Source organism: Balaenoptera musculus, chromosome 12 (genome assembly GCF_009873245.2).
Source record: "Balaenoptera musculus isolate JJ_BM4_2016_0621 chromosome 12, mBalMus1.pri.v3, whole genome shotgun sequence".
NCBI classification, from domain to species: domain Eukaryota; kingdom Metazoa; phylum Chordata; class Mammalia; order Artiodactyla; family Balaenopteridae; genus Balaenoptera; species Balaenoptera musculus.
Window position 1 is genome coordinate 73,839,763 of NC_045796.1, and position 20,020 is coordinate 73,859,782.

General features: G+C 40.7%; 1 protein-coding gene across 2 annotated transcripts in view; it reads left to right on the forward strand.

Moving 5' to 3' along the window:
• UBE3D (ubiquitin protein ligase E3D) overlaps nt 1-20,020 on the forward strand; it is a 145,653-nt gene that overhangs the window by 9,509 nt on the left and 116,124 nt on the right. For both annotated transcript variants that reach the window (XM_036871954.1, XM_036871955.1), the window contains exons 3-4: nt 2,990-3,080; nt 14,491-14,722. In XM_036871954.1, coding sequence (XP_036727849.1) covers nt 2,990-3,080; nt 14,491-14,722 — 323 coding nt within the window. The remainder of the gene's footprint in view (nt 1-2,989; nt 3,081-14,490; nt 14,723-20,020) is intronic.

Here is a 20,020-nt window from a genome sequence, read left to right on the forward strand (position 1 = left end):
GGTCAGGGAAGGCCACTCTGAGAAAGCAGCGTTTGACCAGAGAACTGAATGATGGAAATGATTGCATCCATGTAGGGACATTTAATTAATTAATTTATTTTATTTATTTATTTTTGGCTGCGTTGGGTCTTCATTGCTGCATGTGGGCTTTCTCTAGTTGCAGTGAGCAGGGGCTACCCTTCATTGTGGTACATGGGCTTCTCATTGTCGTGGCTTCTCTTGTTGCGGAGCACGAGCTCTAGGCGCGCGGGCTCAGTAATTGTGGCTCTTGGGCTTAATTGCTCCATGGGATGTGGGATCTTCCCAGACCAGGGCTCGAACCCATGTCCCTGCACTGGCAGGCAGATTCTTAACCGCTGCGCCACCAGGGAAGTCCGGGACGTTTCTAACTAGAGAGAACAGTACATATAAAGATTCTGAAATTGAGTTTGATGCATCATTTGACTTTGATTGTTGCTATGCCTGTGATACTTCCAATATTTTGTTGTTGGCACGTTGATTCAGAAAGGCAGTAGAAATGTTTCTCGCAATAATTTATCGAATGACCTCACTGGTTCATCGCCTCTTTGCCATGTGAGTGATATGCTTCGGCGGATTAAAAATGATGCAAAAAGGGGAAACGGAGGCTGTAACAGCTGGATGTGATACTTGTTCTCAGAGAAGGATTATAGTTCTTATAGATGCACTTGAGATTTCCCTGTTGCCTCGTGGATGCGAAGCCTTTCATCTGCATTTCTCCATGCAGCCCCAAGGGCGGTCGACAGGATTGTACTGAAGCGCTGTTTAGGAGTTGCCAGGTGTTCCCTGGCATCTCTGTCCTGGCTTTTGAAAGGAAAGAGAAGTAGAGGGAGTTCCGTTCCTTTTTTGTTGGAGAATGATTTTGCTCAAGTGCTGGATTAGTGAATAACTAGTCTGAGTTGAGCAGGGTTGGTTTGAGGAAAGAAATGTCCTGGGGCTGAAGTGGCATAGGATAAACCTGAGAATGACTGTTGGAATAACCATGGAAAGAAGAATGGGGCCGTTAAGAGGGGAGATAGATGCTCTGAGGGTGCCTCATGGTGGGCAGGGGAAGTGTTGTTTCAGGGAAGAAGCCTTGGGAGTCTGGCTCCTGTGACGTCATCACCTGTCTTTAGCGATGAGGAACAGTACCCACAGCAGGAATCTTGGGTCACATCAGGAAACTGGAGAAAAGCAGGCGTGAAAGCCACGGTGGAGTGTTTTCAGATCTTCTGCTAGTTTTCTGGGACCATGATTTTAGGTCCTATAATGAGGAGGTACGGAGACCTTCCAGAGACAGAATTGGTATGTTGCCTACCCGTATTCTATAACAGTTAAATAGCAAAACTTGAACTATTTTTAAAAATTTAAATCAGCAAACATTACTGTCTAGTTTTAACTGTTGGACAAAATAAATTGACTGCTGTGTGTTGGTTTGCATCTGTTGTTGGCATTCATGGGTCTCCAGTTTCTTTACATTTTTAACACATATTTTACTCAACAGTCTGAAAAGGAAAAACATTCAAAGCCCTGTTCCGCAGTGCATGAAGGGGTATGCAAAATAGATTCCTCAGTATTTAATTGCTTTAGTGCTTTCCACATAATAGGTGGTGAATAAATATTTGCCGAATGAATAAATATCAAATAGGTGCATACTGATGTAAACGTGAATCAAAATCTGTGGTAGGAAGCGAGTCTTAACATTTATAGCATTCAATCTATGTTTCAGGGTTTTTACAAAGTTGACTTTTCAACTGTAAGAATGCTCTTTTAAGGACTACAGTAGACATATTGTTACACTGTTTTGAATGCATAAGTCAGACGTGACCTTTGACCCAGAACTGGCTGCAGTAAAATCTGATGTAGCACCAGCATTAGATTCATCCCCAGGAGGCAGTGCTTCCCAGGATGCCCCTGTATCAGAAGGCTCTGACTTGAACCTGAGCCTGCATCATCCTGGGTGAGCAGCAGAGGGCAGTGTGTCACTGAAAATTTGTTTATTGGTTCTGAAAAGAAAATTTTGGATGTCTTACCCAGGTCTACTTATTATCTGCTCAGAGCTAAAGAATACTGTTTGTTTCACTTTAGTGCTACAGGGCAGTCCTAGAAATTAAACAGAAGAATTTTTAACTCTTAAGGCTTAAACTTTCTCACATCAATTATTTTTTTTTAATCTTAAAATATAAAGTAACATAAACCAAATTCAAATTGCTTGATTCTAATGGATATAACCTCATTTCTTCAGACTTTTTTTAGTAGACAAATATTTTTGTGGGTTTGGTTTTTTGTATTTTGAGCTTTTTTGGAAATGAAAGTTTCCTTCGTGAATGAAATAACGGAAACTAAGGAAACATACTGTCTTATACTGCTCTTTCATATTCTATGGGAAATATATGTTTTCCCACAGCTTTAATCAGAAATTGAGTTTCACTCTTGGAAGATGGAACTCTTCTTAGGAGCCGTTTCATTCCCCGGGACCTGCCCAATAAAGACCAATTTCAAGATTGATTTTGTTTGTACGTACTGGTAAGATGCCAGAGCGGACATCAACCTTGTTTAAATCGAATTAAATTTAAGAAGTCTGTTTACCAGCAGTCACAGTGATGAAAAACTGTCCCTAATCGTAGCAGAGGAAAGCTGAGAACGGGGACGCTCTGAGTAGTCAGCTGGATGTGAAAGAAATAGCTCCTTTTCTCTTATCCTTAATGTTGGTTGGTATTTCCAGAATGAGAGAAATAACGAGTTATCTATGTTACACAGATAATTTAGGGCAATACCTAACTCTGAAACATGTAGCAAAATCTGTTTTTGAAAACACTTCCCAATATTTGCTTCTGCTTGAGTCATCAGATAATACTAACTAAATGGGTACTTCTGGGTAGATCATAAGCAGTGCTTATTGGTGGTAATTTATTGCGGCTATTAAACTCTAAGTATGTTAATGGATTTGTCCCAAACCTCTAAGATTTGCTGTTTCCTTGATTTCCTCTAGAACCGATCTCAGTGTTTAATCAAAGCTCCCAAGCCCAAGAATGTTGCACGTTTTATTGCCAGTCCTGCGGTGAAATCATCATAAGGAACAGGTAAGGAACACAGTCAACACCGGTTCATCTTGTGCCTGGCAATGGTTTTTCTCTTTTTCTCTCAGAATTTTTGAAGGAACTGCCAAGGGAGCAGTCTGTGGCCTTCAAATGAGAGCCAGCTCAATGTCACTTTGAACCAAACCAGCCCCCAAACTCTCCAGCAATCACGGAGCAGCTAGATTTTCTCCAGCTGACAAAGGGGAACAATAGGGTGCTGGCTCTGAGGGAGGAAGGCTTATCTTGGTGGAATAGCCGGTAGAGATAGGCCCCTCTCCTCTGAAAACACACGGCATCTGTCACACGTTTTAGCCATCATCCTGGTGAATGAACTTTTCCACATTAAGTGAATTTTCTAAATAACAGAAGCTTTTGCAGCACAATTTTGTACTTGAACTATTTCTCTTAGTGCCTTTCTAAAATCCATTTCCTGTTTCCCTGCTTATTAAAACAGCATATAAAGCACAAATTAACCTTTTCTCCATGCTTAGGTTAATGCTGTAACCTGCCTTCGAGGTGTGCTGTGATTACCCCATTGAGATGGGAAGGGCCCTTTGCTGTATTCTTTGTATTCCCACGTTGTCTCTTTTAATTATTTTTCCATCCTCTCCTCCTGTCAGCCTCTTTGTTTCCTGGGCGCAAACCCTGCTCTCTGAATTTTCTAATCACTCATAGGCTGGAAAGACAGAGCAAACCCTTATTATCGTTAACAGTATTTTTTTAACTTTGTTTTTGGCTGAGTTGGGTCTTAGTTGCTGTGCACCGGCTTTCTCTAGTTGTGGTGAGCGGGGGCTATTCTTCGTTGCGGTGCATGGGCTTCTCATTGCGATGGCTTCTCTTGTGGAGCACGGGCTCTAGGCGTGTGGGCATCAGTAGTTGTGGTGCATGGGCTCAGTAGTTGTGGCTCGTGGGCTCTAAAGTGCAGGCTCAGTAGTTGTGGCACGTGGTCTCAGTAGTTGCGGCATACGGGCTTAGTTGCTCCGTGGCATGTGGGATCTTCCCAGACCAGGGCTCGAACCCGTGTCCTCTGCATTGGCAGGTGGATTCTTAACCACTGCACCACCAGGGAAGTCCCTGTTGACAATATTTAAAGGAAGAATTTAGAGCTCTTTGTTGGATGGGTTTCCTTGGAGACTTACATGAGACCCCTCCTCCTCCAGTGTTCCGGGTCTCCGTGGAGGGATGAACACCAGACCTCTCTCTCCCTGTGTCCCCAGGGTGGAATCCTGGTGCTGTTGCCTAGGCTTCCTCTCTGTCCCCCTGCAGGTAGCCAGTTACCGGGTACTTTTGCTACTTCCTTCTCCGCGTTTCTCCACTTTCCTCCACCTCTTAGTCGATGCCACTGTTCTCTCGCCGAAGAGCCCTTGCTGCTTGCTCCTCACGCGCTCAGCCTGACCCTGGGTTCACCCCCTCTGATCACGTCTAGACCGCCCAGTGATTGTTCCCAAGAGCAGCCTGCTTCCCCCGTTCAGGCCCTCCCGTGGCCTCCCACGTCTTCCGAGATAAACCCCGTAAGCCCTCCGCATGCCGCGCCGGGTGCTTTGTGAGCGTGCCTCTGCTTACCTCTGCACCCTCGCGTTCCAGCCCGCCCTCGCCCGCCTGCTTCCTTCCCTACACACGTCCTGTGCACAGCCCCAGCGCTCGGCCTGCAGTCCCACGGTCTCTTCATGGGTTTCCCCACCCTAGTGCCTAGTGAAAGCTACCCCGCTCCTGGAACGCACCCCCCCCTCCCCCATCTCCCGCTGGTTAGCGCCTACCTAGATTCAGCAGATCTCTGCCGGGAGCCTCTCCTGAACCCTGGGTTGGTTTCTGTGCTCCTCGGAGGTTTATTCGCCTGTCTTCCCGCCTAAACTGGAGGCTTTGGGTGCGGGATAGTCCTACGCATAACGCATGTTACTCCTCGCTCATATTTAGAGTGCAGTGTTGTGTAGTGGCTGGTGGTACAGACCCGGAAGCCAGACTGTCTGTGTTTGTGTCCACCAGTTACTAGCTGTGACCCTGGGGAAGTTACTTACCCACTCTGTGCCTTCATTTTTCTTTTTTTTTTATTATTGCAAAGATACAGGTAACAATAAGAGCTACCCCCGTAGGGTTCGGGGGAGGAGCGAATGAGTGTAACCGCTAAGCATTCAGTACGCGATAGCTCCTGCTGTAATTCTTGCTCTTATCACCATCTTCATCATCACCGCCCCCAGCAGCAGGCTCGCTGCCTGAAGAAGAGTGCATTCTCTATAAATTCTTGCCGGGGCTTCCCTGGTGGCGCGGTGGTTGAGAATCTGCCTGCTAATGCAGGGGACACGGGTTCGAGCCCTGGTCTGGGAAGATCCCACATGCCGCGGAGCAACTGGGCCCGTGAGCCACAATTACTGAGCCTGCGCGTCTGGAGCCTGTGCCCCGAAACAAGAGGGGCCGCGACAGTGAGAGGCCCGCACACCGCGATGAAGAGTGGCCCCTGCTCGCCGCAACTAGAGAAAGCCCTCGCACAGAAACGAAGACCCGACACAGCCAAAAATAAATAAATAAATAAAATTAAAAAAAAAAAAATTCTTGCCGCGTTGACTCGAGTACACGTTAGGGTGCTTCTTCGGGCCCTCCATCAGCCTCTCTTGCTTGCTCTCTGATTTCTGGCAGCATCCCGGGTAGATGAGATTGCGGAAAGTTATGCTAGTGTAAGTGGGGGGCTTGTGAGCAGAGCACCCTCTGAGTGATTATCTTGGGGAAGCCACGGGGTGACTCTGAATCTGCAGGGCAGGGAGAACGTCCTCGCTCAGTTTCCTTAAGGCTGAGGTGGCCGCAGGGCACGCTGTCAGGGATAGGCCCGCTTGAGCCTGGGAGGTCCAGAGGATCCCAGCTTACCCTGGAGTTTAACCAGGACAGTCTTCCTTCTCTCAGTCTATTTCTGGCTTTGGTTTAACTCTCAGACGCAGTTTCTGAAACACGTGTGCCTCTACAACAGTGAGAGACCTGGAAGTCACAGAGGAGCGAGTTTACTAGAGTAACGGACTGTCCTGGTGTGCTTGGCCTGAAGGGTGTGCTCGTACATCATTGGCTGATACTGCATCTTCTGTTTTGTGTCAGTCCTGTTTATGACCCTGGACTTGAGAGCTAGGAGGGCTTAGAGGCTGACACTGGAAGACCGTATGCGCTCTCCCTAATCCTGACCATTGGGAGGCCGTGGAGTGAGAGGCAGAGCGGGAGAACGGGACCTGGGTGTGAACTCCAGCTTTACCACCACAGGCTGGGGAACCTTGTCCATATCACCTCCGCTGCTTCTTATGTAGATGTAAGATGGCCTAGTTTCCTAACTTGTGAAGAGAATAAACGCTCTTACGTTTAAGGCTGTGACATATATAATAGTAAATACTCGGCAAGCTCCTTTTAGTTGGCTTTACAGCCTCCTTCCACCCCCTTTTCCATAATCGGCCTTATTGGCAACCTAGCAGATTATCTAGTACAGTGTTTCAAGCCTTTTTGACGCAGGACTCCGTATTTTTTAGGTGTGCCAGGGAAATGAACCCCTCTCTCCCTTTTTCTTTGCGAGAAGGTCCACAGTGGATGTGACTTAGGCCTTGATCACTTCACAAGGCTTCCCTGGACGCCTTTGTCTGTCACACATGTGCGCCTGGCACCTGGGGGCCTCTTGAGCAATGCGGAGAAATCCTTAGTAGGCGACGGAAGGCTTTGCTTCCATTTCACTCTTAGGCAGCAGGCCCCGTGGCTCTCTGTTTGATGGAAAGACATGCTTCCTCCTGTGTCTGCACAAGGATGTCACGCTGACTGTTTGCATCAAGCCCAGTGGTCGTCTCATTTCTCCCTCAGTTACCTGTGCCACGCAGGTGGTAAGGACATCTGTGCTTGTTGAGTAGAAAGTAAAACCAAAGGTATTTCAAAGGAGGCTTGTATGTGCTGTAATCAACTCATTGTCGGCATTCTTTTCAGGAAGGCATCTTAGAATATGGTGGTTTGTCTTAGCAGGAGCTCTTGTATTGGGAGCAATGGAGCCGAGTTAAGATCTGCTTACCGGCCAGCCTTTCTATCTGGGAACAAGTCACTTTGATTCTCAGTTTCCTCATCTGCAAAATTCAGAGGTTCAGTTAGATAGACCTGTAAGAGTCCTGCCAGCATGAAAATTCTGTGCTTAGTGAACCTCAGAAAGTTGCACCTTGAGTTCTGTGAATCATGATTATTTGGATAGTGCAAGACTAATGCTTGTTACTGTTTTTTTTTTTGAATGAAAAAGATTCTTGTCAAGCAAATTATAGGTGCAGAAGACTGTTTAACTTATAAAGACTCATTAATGGCTTTTAATACTTACTAGCACCGGGGTGCATGAAATCTGCTAATTACAGCAGTCTTTTTTCTTCATTCAGAATCACACGTTCCTAGCCATTTGTTTGGTTGTTTGAAAATAATGCCTTCTTTCTTTACAATAAAATTATCCAATTTGCATTCTTACCAGTTCAGCAGAGTTTTTCTGTAAAAATTGTCCAAACATATACAATTTTTGATTATTCTCTTGTTAACAGTCCCTAATATCAAGCAACAATAATAATAAAATTTAGTTCATTGTGATCAGTCTCAGAAACAGCTAAATGGTCGTTATGTTTGAAATTTATTATGTCTTTTAGAAATAAATTCATGTCAGACTTGAATTATATCGGTTGGCCAAACACTTTTGAAACATCAGCCTGATTTTCAGTCATTTGAGAGGTCTCCCAAGGTCTCTGGAAAGGCCCTCCCGGTTCCACCTGCACCAGCAGAGCTGGGTGTCAGCCCAGCAACTATGAGGGCATTGAAACTCTAGCAGGTAACAAGCAGAATGAACTTAACGGAAACATAAGAGATGTCAGAATATCCAACTAGTTGATTGGTCCCTTGACAGACCAGCTATTATTGTAGTCTGAAAATAACTACTCCTATGAATAGTCACTTTTCTATGAAAGAGAACAAAGAGGTGGAAAGAGAGGACAGGCACACACTGAATTATTGGTAACATTGTACAAACTTTTGGAATAAATAATAATGCCAGCTTATCTATATTCTAGTGGCTGTATCTTGAGCTTTAGATATTTGATTTTTTCTTAAAATTCTTATTGCCCACTTGGTTCTAATCCAATGTGAAATCTCTGTATTACCATTGTTAATATCACTGATTAATGGTTGATTTTAAAGTGAAGGCATTTCATTTTCTTGTATATGTTTAAGTTTTAAATAAACACCATCAATCAATAACATTTATTAAAGTTGTGCATTTTAAAATGTAGTAAAATGGATACTCTTCAATGTTAGTGGTGGATCTTTAAATTGATCATTTTTTTTCTGAAGGCAGTTTGGCAATATGAACTAAAAGATTAAAAATTGTTTATAATCATTGACCAAGTTTAAAAAAATAAATAAAATAAAATAAAATTGTGCATTTTAAGTTTTTTGCCCCCAAAGCTTATGCTTAAGATACGTTAAAAATAACTAAAACATTAATTAATTAAAAGCATGTGTTGCTGTTCATCATAGAATCTTAAGCTGAGAGAATGTTCAAGAAATCATTTCACTCTTTTTCTGAGCTTCAGCAGGTTTTTACGTAAAAACTACCTTGAAAAAAATGTGGTATCTATTTTCTTTTGAAAGTTCTCTTGGGAAATAGATCATATCAAAGTTTCAGGGTTTTCGATAGATACACTTTCAGGAGAGCTGTGATTAAAATACATCTTTTGTTCTTAAAGGTTTTATGTTTTTTCCAAACATCAGAAAATTTCTTTCTGCTGTAAAAACACTTTTATCTTTGCAATGACTTGTGAATTAGGCTCTTTCTTGCTCGATGTCTTACAGAGATAGCTATGGGATATAGTATAGCTTTTATTCACCGTGATACAAGGTCAAGTTAAGTCTGAAACATCACATTGTGTGCGAATGTGCATCAACGCTCCCAGATCTCTCTAAGTCTCGGTGCAGTTTCATTTCTGATCATGTATGAGGTTTTGACATTGCTGCCTTTGACACTGTATTGAGCATCTGTTTATTGGCACTACGTGCAAAATGTCAAGGGACAGAGAATCTTAGTGATGGAGAAGATCTAGGAGCCTGTTTAGGCCCAACTCTTACTCTGAACAGGCACCTTTGTCTGTCTTCCTCCTCATCTTTGTAAAAATTCAAATCCGACCTGTCACTCCCGCACCTTAAATTCTGTGACGCTCCCTAGCTATCTGTAGAACCAAGTTCCCGCCCCTTCGGTTGACGTGTCACACCCCATGTAGTCTGTACCATCCCACCTTCCCTGTCCCCTTTACTGATGTTCTGTGTTACCAGGAGAGGGAATAGATTCCAAGGGAGAGAGTTAGTTTGGAGTCTGGAAGACCTGGGTTAAGATCCTGCCTTCCTTCATCAGCTCTGACTCTGTGAACTTGTGGAGATTATTTAACATTTCTGAGCCTCCCTTTCCTTCTCTGTAACAGGGGAATGGAAATTCTCACCTCACAAAGTTGTAGTAAGCATTACATGGAATAAGGTGTGGGAGGTGCCCACCTGAGGTTTTCTTAAGTTCAATTAAACGTGTGGGCTCACAACACAACCGCAGGCCACGTTTCGCGCCTTCGGGGCGGTGGCAGGAGTTCACCTCAGCAGAGGGCCTGCAGCAGTCCAAGCAAATGGCAGGTCACATACCCCTCTGGGGACTCTCGTCTCCCCATGTGACACGGTTCCAGGTACAAAGTGCAAGATTCATATCTGGCAGGTGCAGGAGCTACCCTGAGAAGAAGCCTCATGCCCTAAACAGCCAATAGCTCTTGTGATAATTCTTTGGCATAGTTTCTAGGGTTCCCCACAAAGACCTGCATTCAGGGACGTTTAAAGCATGGCATCCTCATCTAATATTTACAGCTCATTCAAACTTCCTCCTAGTCCAGATGTGATATACCAATCAAGGATCATTTTTACCATAGTCAGCGCTGCCTAGCAATATAATCAATGCCTACCATCTACCTGGCTTCCGGGGTAACATGTCTAGGTGGTTAAACCAAAGGTCAGATTCTCAAGCAAAGGAAAATATTTGTTAACCCTTTCATCCGAGTATGCTGCAGACCCAACCAGGGGCCTCACATGTTATAGTTATCCACGCATGCTAGTTCATTCCTTTATTTAAGAGCTTACACTGTGAGTCAGGCACTGTGCCTGACACCGGGACTCCAGTGGCAAGTTAAACATATATGGTGCCTGTCTTCATATTGTTTCCTACACCTGGGACACCCTTAGTTCCTTTCAGTGCCTGGAGAACTCCTATTCATCCTTCAAAGGTCAGCTCAGATGTTACCTCTTCTCTGAAGTCCAGCGGCACTCTACTTCCCTAGCACTTTGTACATATTGCCCTGAATTCATGGATTGTTTTTGCGAGTCCACGAATCCCCTAAAGTAATATGCAGATTTTGTGTGCAGGTGGGAATGTATGTTTGAAGAAAGGGGCTAACGCTTTCATCGGATTTTCAAAGGGGTCTGAGCCATCCCCTCCCTTTCCCCTCTCAACTCCCAAGAATTTAGAACTGCTGCTCTGTTATGAGCATTTATTATATTCTGGTTTTGTTATTTGTTCATAGATGTATATTTCCCACTAGAATGTGAATACCTTGACAAAGGGACTGTATGTACTAATATTTTGTGTCAGCAGAATGCCTGACTCCTAGTAGTGGACTTTCAGAAAGTATATGTTGAAAGAATCGATTCTTAAATCTCCTTCATAGACTCAGCAACTTGAATGATGCTAGTGGTGCAGCATTTCCTAATTTAAAAGGGAACGTTCTTGCTTCTACTAAACTAAAATCAGCCTTTCTTGTTCCTACTTCTGTCCTCTGGAGTTAAAATTAAATGTCTACCCTCTTCCATGTTATAATTGCCCTTTTATGAGACTCAGAGTTGATTGGGGAAATCAAAGAAAAAGGGTTCATGTGAGGGAATCATTTAAAAACGATACATTTGCATCTTAAATATTTTCATTTAAAACATGCAAATGTACATTAACTTACTAGTATTTTAGTATGGAACTAATATCTTTTTGTTGAATATGAGTCTGCTGCTGTGGACTCTTTTAGTTTTTGTCACTTATGCCATCCTAAATTCATTATCCAGAGTTTCCAGTTTAGGTTTCTTTAAAGTGGAACGAGAAGTTAGACACTGAAGCAGTCTGATTGCAGAATTCTTCTAGATTTTTATTCTTTTCCCCTCGCCTCAGTTTTTTTATAGTTGTATCTCCCACATTCCACCAGTGATTTTGTTTTTTAATAACTGACTTTCCTCTTCTCTGAAATGTTTAGCTTTCAGAGGAATAGCAACTCATATTTCTTTGGTTTACATGTTTGATTAAATTATGTAACTAAAATAACATGTAACAAAATAACATGTTTGATTAAATTATGTAACTAAAAAAACATGCATAAGTAGCATAAACAGGTCTGTGATCAAATACAGTTGATCCTTAGCAGGCAAATGGTCCAGTCGATTGGAGCAGAAGTGAGCAAGTATTCAGGGTGCTTTAAGCTTTCACAATATTCAAAGGCATTAGGAAGACCAGAAGCATGTTTGTATTCTGGTTTTTGTTTTTTTTTTCAGGATAAATTATTTTGAAATGTCCTCATCATCCTGCCCACATTTCTTCACCCCTTAGACCAATTTAGATTAAAATAGAGGTAAATTTAGACTAAATCTTCCCAATTTAGATTAAAATAGAGGTAAACCATGGAGAAGTCTCAGGTGTCTATATTTCTACAGGAAAAAAATGAAACCATTAAAACAAAAACTGGGAGCAAATATAAGGGGCTACTTAATTGTAAGGATGTTCTAAGCATAAGTAATAATGACAGAGTGGAGCTTAATTTCTCTTCCCTTGAGTGTGGCCTGGATTTAATGACTCACTTCCAAACAATAGAGTGTGCAAAGGCAGAAACAGGAGCTCTGCTAGTGGAGGAACCTTGCAGATGCCACCTTAACCGAGTGATCAAGGTTGACATCCCCAGGGGTAAGTCATACTGATACAGTGTCTTCTCTGGGTTTGGTGTGATGAGAAGTCACCTCAGTGGTAGACATCCCCCAAACCCATAGGCTCAGTCTAATCTTGAGAAAATACCAGACAAACTCAAGTGAGGGGTATTCTGTCAAATACCTGACCAGTGCTCTTCAAAAATCTCAAGGTCCTGAAAAACAAGGAAAGACTGCCACAGAGCAGAGGAGATGAGGGAAACATGATGACTAAATGCAGTGTGTTGTGAATTGGATCCTGGAACAGAAAAAGAGGACTTTAGTGGAAAAACTAGGGGGATCCAGATAAAGTCAGTAGTTTTGACAAACCCTCCCTGGTTATGTAAGATGTTAACATTAGGGAAAGCTGGGTGAAGTATATATGAGAACTATTTGTACTATCTTTGTAACTTTTCTGTAAACGTAAAATTACACCAAAATAAAAAGTTTATAGAAAATAGTAATGAGAGAAATCACAGAAGAAAGGGTTGGATGATTTGAAATTTAAGACATGTTAATCAAATTAGAGGCAATAACACTGGAAAAATATTTGTCACAGATTTTAGACAAAGGACTGATATTCTTTTTTTTTTTTTAACATCTTTATTGGAGTATAATTGCTTTACAATGGTGTGTTACTTTCTGCTTTATAACAAAGTGAATCAGTTATACATATAAATATGTTCCCATATCTCTTCCCTCTTGCGTCTCCCTCCCTCCCACCCTCCCTATCCCACCCAGGACTGATATTCTTAATATAGAATATACTTGTACAATTTAATAAGAACATACTAGCATCTCACTGGAAAATAGCCATTGATCGTAATTCACAGAAGAAACACAGTGGCGAATAAATATGAAAGCCAGTTCAATCTCACCAGTAATTAAAGAATTGCCAGTTACAGCAGTATTGAGAACACTTTCACCAATTACATGGAAAAATGATAGTGTTCAATTCTGAAAAAAGTAAGTGGAAGAATCATGGATTGGTATAGCCTTTCTGGAAAGCAGTTTGTCAATATAGGAATTGAGTTTAAAACATATGCACATTGGGACTTCCCTGGAGGCGCAGTGGTTAAGAATCTGCCTGCCAATGCAGGGGACACGGGTTCGAGCCCTGGTCCGGGAAGATCCCACATGCCGTGGAGCAACTAAGCCCACGTGCCACAACTACTGAGCCTGCGCTCTAGAGCCTGTGAGCCACAACTACTGAGCCCGCGTGCCACAGCTACTGAAGCCCGCGCGCCTAGAGCCCGTCCTCTGCAACAAGAGAAGCCACCTCAGTGAGAAGCCCGCGCACCACAACGAAGAGTAGCCCCCGCTCACCGCAACTAGAGAAAGCCTGCGCGTAGCAGCAAAGAACCAATGAAGAACCAACGCAGCCAAAAAAAATTTAATTAATTAATTTAAAAAAATGCACATCGTTTGTGCTTGTAATGTCACACTTACAAGATTTCTTTCCCAAGGAAATAATCAGATCTGTATACAAATTTTCTAGGACTGTTCATCTCAGGGTTGTTGATAATGAAATACTCAAAACCCAAATATCTAACAGTGAGGGAATGATCTAAAAAGTTTTGGCATACCTATGGAGTAGAATGCAGTCATTAAGTATCATGATATAGCTAAATAAAACAATGAAAGCAAGATACAGTTTGTGTATTTCCTCTGATCCCAGACTGTGTGCCTGTGTACAGCTGTCTCTCTTGAAAGGCTGGCAAAGAAATACAGTCATGTAAAAAAATAGCTACCTGTCCTTGGGTGGTAAAGAAAGGATTTTTTTTTTTAATTTTATTGGAGTATAGTTGATTTACAATGTTGTGTTAGTTTCAGGTGTACAGCAAAGCGAATCAGTTATACATATACATATATCCACTCTTTTTTTAGAATCTTTTCCCATATAGGCCATTACAGAGTATTGAGTGGAGTTCCCTGTGCTATACAGTAGGTCCTTATTAGTTATCTGTTTTATATATAGTTGTGTGTGTATGTCAATCCCAGTCTCCCAATTTATCCCTCCCCTTTATCCCTCCCCCCCCCTTATGATAACCATAAGTTTGTTTTCTACATCTATTTCTGTTTTCTAAATAAGTTCATTTGTGCCCTTTTTTTTAGATTCCACATATAAGCGATATCATATGATGTTTGTCTTAGGAATAAGTGAAGTAAGTCTGACTTACTTCACTCGGTATGACAATCTCTAGGTCCATCCAAGGATGGTTTTTATTTGCTTTATACCTCCCTGCGTTTTCAAAATTGTCTATAGTGAGTATATATTACTGGTGCCATCAGGGGCAAAAATAACACTGCAAGTAATGTGGTTAATGAGTTTCTTTCATCCTTTATGCTGATTTAGTTAAGAGAACGTCACAGTTCCATTTTGTCCTGTAAAGCATTGTTTTCCTCTTTCCACTAGGAAGCTCCTGAGACTGCTCCCCCTGCCACACGAAAACTGGGGTGCTCTGGTTGACGAGTGGTGTTGTCATGCCAACCCCTTTGCTAATAAGCCACTTCATCCACAAGAGAATGACTGTTTCACTGGAGACTGTTTCTTCTTGGTGAACTTAAGACATGATTTACAGCAGCCGAGACCTGCAGTAGCCCCAGTGGAGACGCGCTGTCTTTCTTCTGAGAACCATTTAAAAATGGTAATGTATCTTTCAAAATAAATGCTCATTTAGAGGTCGGTTTAGAAACTGCCTTCTCCAGTCTTTTCTTCATTCAGGGCATGTGACAGACAGTTCTAAAGACCAAAATCCATGATTTTCAGTTGCCTTCATCATCCAGCTCTGCTCTTTTGTTATGGAAAAAGCTTGTGGCCTTAAACCTAAACAGCCACGGGAGCGGGAGGAAGAAGGGGAAGAGGACTTCTTCCCGCGTAGACTCTGGGAATGTTACCGTTTTACAAACCAAAATGCCCTCCTTCCTTGCTTTTAGGACAATATTCCGTCATCCATGTACATTTTATCCTCACAGTCTGATTTAAATTAAATGTGTTCTTTGCCTTCAAGATATGTCCTGTCCTGATAGGTCCAGGTATTTTCCTGTGTCTGCCCCTAGTCTAGACTTCTGCTGGTGTCATACAATCAGATGCCGTCAAGGCAAAAGAGGAAGTGGAGGAGCCCAAGCGTGGAAATAAAGCTCGGACTGCAGGCTCCAAGCTGATGCTTAACGAGCGAGGTCAGGCAGCTCCTCTCAAAGTTGCTGGAGGGAGAAGGCCATTTCCTCTCACTGCAGAGAACAGGTGGTTTACCTTACTTTAAAAGAAAATCAGTGCCATTGACTTGGCCCTTGTGAGAAATCATTCCCTGGATGGCAAGTCAATACTGATGTCATTTAAAAAGGTAAGAAAATCATTGCCAGAGAACCTTCACTTTAACATCTGATTATTGGTAGGAACGAAAGCATTGTGTGTTAAGTTTCATTTAGAACTCATTTAATTTTTGTAATGAGAACTGAGCCACTCTAGGAAACACGCAGCAGTCCGCAGCTCTTAGGTTGTCTGCTAGTTTATAGAACTATTTTCTAATTTGCGGGAGATTAAGGAAGTTTGTCAAATATCGAGGTTAAGCTGTTATCTGTTTACATTATGTAAGTATCTCATCTTTCACCATAAACACAAATCCCTTTACCTTTAGTTTTATTTAAAATTGTAGTAGTTTACTGTCTCTCGCTCTCCTCCTCTCTCCCAACTCTTTCTCTATATGTATCTTTACCTTTAGTAAAATCATAACCATTCATATTTCCTTTGATCTCCACTGCTTTTCAGTGTGTATATGTGTGTGTGTATTAGATAATATACATTAGATAAAATGTATGTATATATTCTAATGTATATATATGTATATATATATGTATAAGAATCCCCCCCGCAAATTCTAGTGCTATAGCCTTCTATATTTTTAAAAGATAAATGGTAAGCACATAATATAAATCTATGGTTTAATTATATTTAATATGGTTATAGTAAAATTATATTTTAATCTAAATTTCTGTACTAGTACTTTATGTTTTATGTATTTTGACTTTCATTTTTATGATTAAGCTATAAATTTTTTAAATGTTTGGAAGGTACGAGAAGAGGAGTGGGAAAGATTAAATAAGAAAAACCATGAGTTTCCTTCTTTCAGATGAACTCTGCATTCTGTATGGGAGTAGATTCCTCACATTTATGTCTTTATCAGTTATGTGATGCCATTTATAAGAATTCCTCTTAATTGTGAACAACCATCCCACGTGTTAAAGGAAGACCCTTCATATTGAGACATTACAGTTTTTTAAGTATCAAGGAGACTGTGGGAAATTATCATCATGACAAGCTGCTGTTAACAAGATTGTTTTCAAGTTAACCTAGATGAAAGTTTCACTTTAATTGCATATTGCTGCAGTTGAAAGAATATGCCTGTGACCAAAATAGTAACATAAATTTGGAGGGACTCCTTAAACAGTACTCTCAAGGGTCTTGTGGGAACAAGGCTTCTCTGTGCTATTGAAAACCTGTTTCTCATATCACCCCGTCTAGCCATCTAGCAGGGTTTTGAAATGTCACATGGTGACACAGCATCCTAATGGCATCTCTTGGGAAACATTTTTTTGGCGAGACAATATCAAGGGTCCTTAGAAATGGAAGCAACACAAAGGAAAATAAAAACGAGGACCGGAGGCTGACTCACCTCTCCGAGCCGCGGTGCCATCTCGCAGATATATTGATTTAATTAGTCCACAACAACGTCTGTCTTTCACGTTTGCTCTGTAGAGTTCCTACACTGCTAGGCTGCTTCTTTGCGCAACTCGCTTTATTATTTCCTTTAAGCGTAGGTCAAGAAAAATGCACTGCAAAGCAGAGTTTCTCTTTAACAGAATTAAAAGCATTGTAATATGTTAATTTAAAAGGTCAAGACTGTTTAGCTTATCAGACATTAATGGTGCATTCTGTGTGTATTCTGAGTGTTTGGTGGGAGTAATTTCTGCCTCTGCTTGTGAGAGATTATAAAAATCTATTTTAATTGTGGAAAGGGATTTTAAGAGATAACTCACCTCACCATGAGAAATGTATATTTAGTTCTGCTTAAGGAGTATTTGACAATGAATTACTCCAAAGCATATCTCTTGAACTAAAATATTCATAAATGACAAAGAAACAGCATAAACAAAGTCCAACACTTATTCCTTTCCTTGAATAACCCCGTATGTGTACAGTGTGTTATTTGTGCCTCTGTGAACGTGACAGTATATATCTTTGCTTTTCAAAAGACATCTACTGATTATTTGTTATTTCACAATATTTTTCACTTCACCAACATAATAAAAATTTTGCGTCTTACAACAGGTTGATAAAGGTGGCACCTCAATCTTTTATAAGATTCATATTATTATTCTAGACGAAAGTATAGCCACACTGATGACTTCAACCTATATTTTAAAGAACAAATGAAATTGAACATTGGTATTTTAGCTGGCGAGTATGAGTAACAGTTTTACCTTTTTTTTTGGTTATTTGTTTGTCTTGTTAAATCCATTAGGGTCTCTCTTTTTTTTTTTTTTCTTAGAATAACGTGTTGAACTTTGTAAACATTCCCAAACGTAAAAAATAGAATTATGAACTTCCGTATACCAGTAATCTTGATTCATAAAGTATGCTTCATCTGCCCATTTTATTTTTAGTTTTTCGCTGAAGTGCTTTAAAGCAAATCCCAGACATTATGTCATTTCACCCCATATGGATTGTTCTTTTTCACATGAACGCAGTGTCATTTTCACAACAGACAAAATGAACACTCGATGGTACAATACCAGACCATATACAGATTTTACAAATTTTATTAGAACTATCTTCTGATGTCAGTAAAATTTGTTTGAATCAAAATTCACACATTTGGTTGTTTGACGTAATTTGTTTTTTTATTGATCAGATTTTAAAATCCTGATTACCCATGTGTTGAAAAGGTAGAATTTTATTTTAAAAACCAACCAACAAAACCCACTTTTTCCGCTTCATTGAAAGACAAAGCAAAATGGGCTATAAGAGTGAAATACATAACAGCACCTGACAAAAAATTTTTTGCTTCGAACAGAAAAATCCCTTCTTCTTAAGCATTGCTACTCCAATAACCTGTATTAGTTTTTAGTAAAGCCCTTAGTATTTGGTAAGATTTAATGAGGATGGTCTGATTTAACTTGTACGAAATAGGATCCTTTAAAAAGTGTCTTTAATACCAATTTGGAGCCATACAGATAGATTTTATTGTAAGAAAGCATGAAACTGCCAAAATGTGAAACTTTGCAGTTGAGCATGCTTGGTTTCTAAGCTGTCGTCTTCCTGTAACCTTGCCTGGACCTAAACAAATTGGCACCTGCCTTGGTTCCTATGTCTGTGGCTTTTGACTTTTTTTTTTTTTTGACCTTTAACTAAAGTAAGAACTATATAATAATTTTTTTACATTAAGATCTGATAATGCACACACAGAGACACAGATGCACCTCAAGTAGATGTTTCTTGAAGAACTACTTACACTATGTTTGAAGCACGGTGATATTTTCTGTTCCATTCTATTTCATATTTCTTTAAAAATTCAGGGTGTCACCCACTGAATTGATTCTATGAATTAGTTTGGAAAACACTTGGCATAGTGCTTAGGAAGCATAAGCTGTAGCATCAAAGGGACCTGGATTTAAATACCAGCTCTATTAGTTACTAGCAGCACATCCAGACAAAAAAATCTATACCTTTGTGGGAAGGTATGGGTTTTCTGCCCATTTCTTGAATGAAGTGTGCCAAAAGTGTATTTTATTTACGTAACATCTGCCTAGCAGTTACCCATGTGCCAGGGAGAGTGTTTTACAGCACTCCGTTTTAGATCCTAATAAACAGCTCTGTGAGTTAACACTACTGTCGATCTCATCTTACAGATGAAGAAACCAAAACAGGTTAATTAACTTGCCCATGGTCACATGTCTAGTGAGTAACAGAGCTGGGATTTGAACTTAGGAAGTCTGGCCCCAGACTCCAGGCTCTTAACCACCATGATATTAATTATAATATCATCTCTTATAACAAACTGTAAGTCAGTAAGATTTTTTTTATTAGGGTATAATTGACATTTTACTACTTTTAGGTGTACAACATAGCGATTCAGTATTTGTATTTACTTCAAAATGATCATGACAATAAGTTTAGTTAACATCCATCACCATACTTAGTTACAGAACTTTTTTTTCTTGTGATGAGAACTTGTAAGATTTACTAAGGCAACTTTCAAGTGTGCAATACAGTATTGTTAACTCCAGTTGCCATACTGTACATTACATCCCCATGACTTATTTTATAATTAGTTTGTACCTTTCGACCACCTTCACTCATTTTTGCCCACCCCTGCCAACCTCTGTTCTGTATGTCTAAAAGATTAGTCTTTTGTTTTCTTAATAGTTAAGTGACTGCTAGCTGTTTTAATCTGTATCCCCAATGATAAAGTTGGATTTTCAAAGTTTAACAATGTTTCAGAAATTTGTTCCAGAATGGTATCTTTCCAGGTACAATGCATATCTTAAATGGAAAGATAGAATTATATGAATGGGTTAGGCATTTTTAACTTCCAATGGTGATTATGAATTATAGATTACTTTTACATACATTGCACTGGACTAGGAGTCAAAATAATTTAGGTTCAAGTTCTAATTCTTCTGTTTTCTAGACACATGAGTTGGGGCAAGCCACCTACCCTCTCTGCCTTTGTTGCCCACCATCTGCCTATTCTAAATGATGTTTGGAGGTGTTTTTTAGAAATGTAAGATGCTTCTTGTTCAAATTACTTGGCAACGTGTAGATTATCAGGAGGTGACTAGTTTGGAAAAATCATTCTGTTCATTTTGTCTTTAGACTTGAAAAAAGTGATCTCTGTGCATGTGAATTATGCATACAAGCTAAATGTATTCCCAGTATTTAGTAG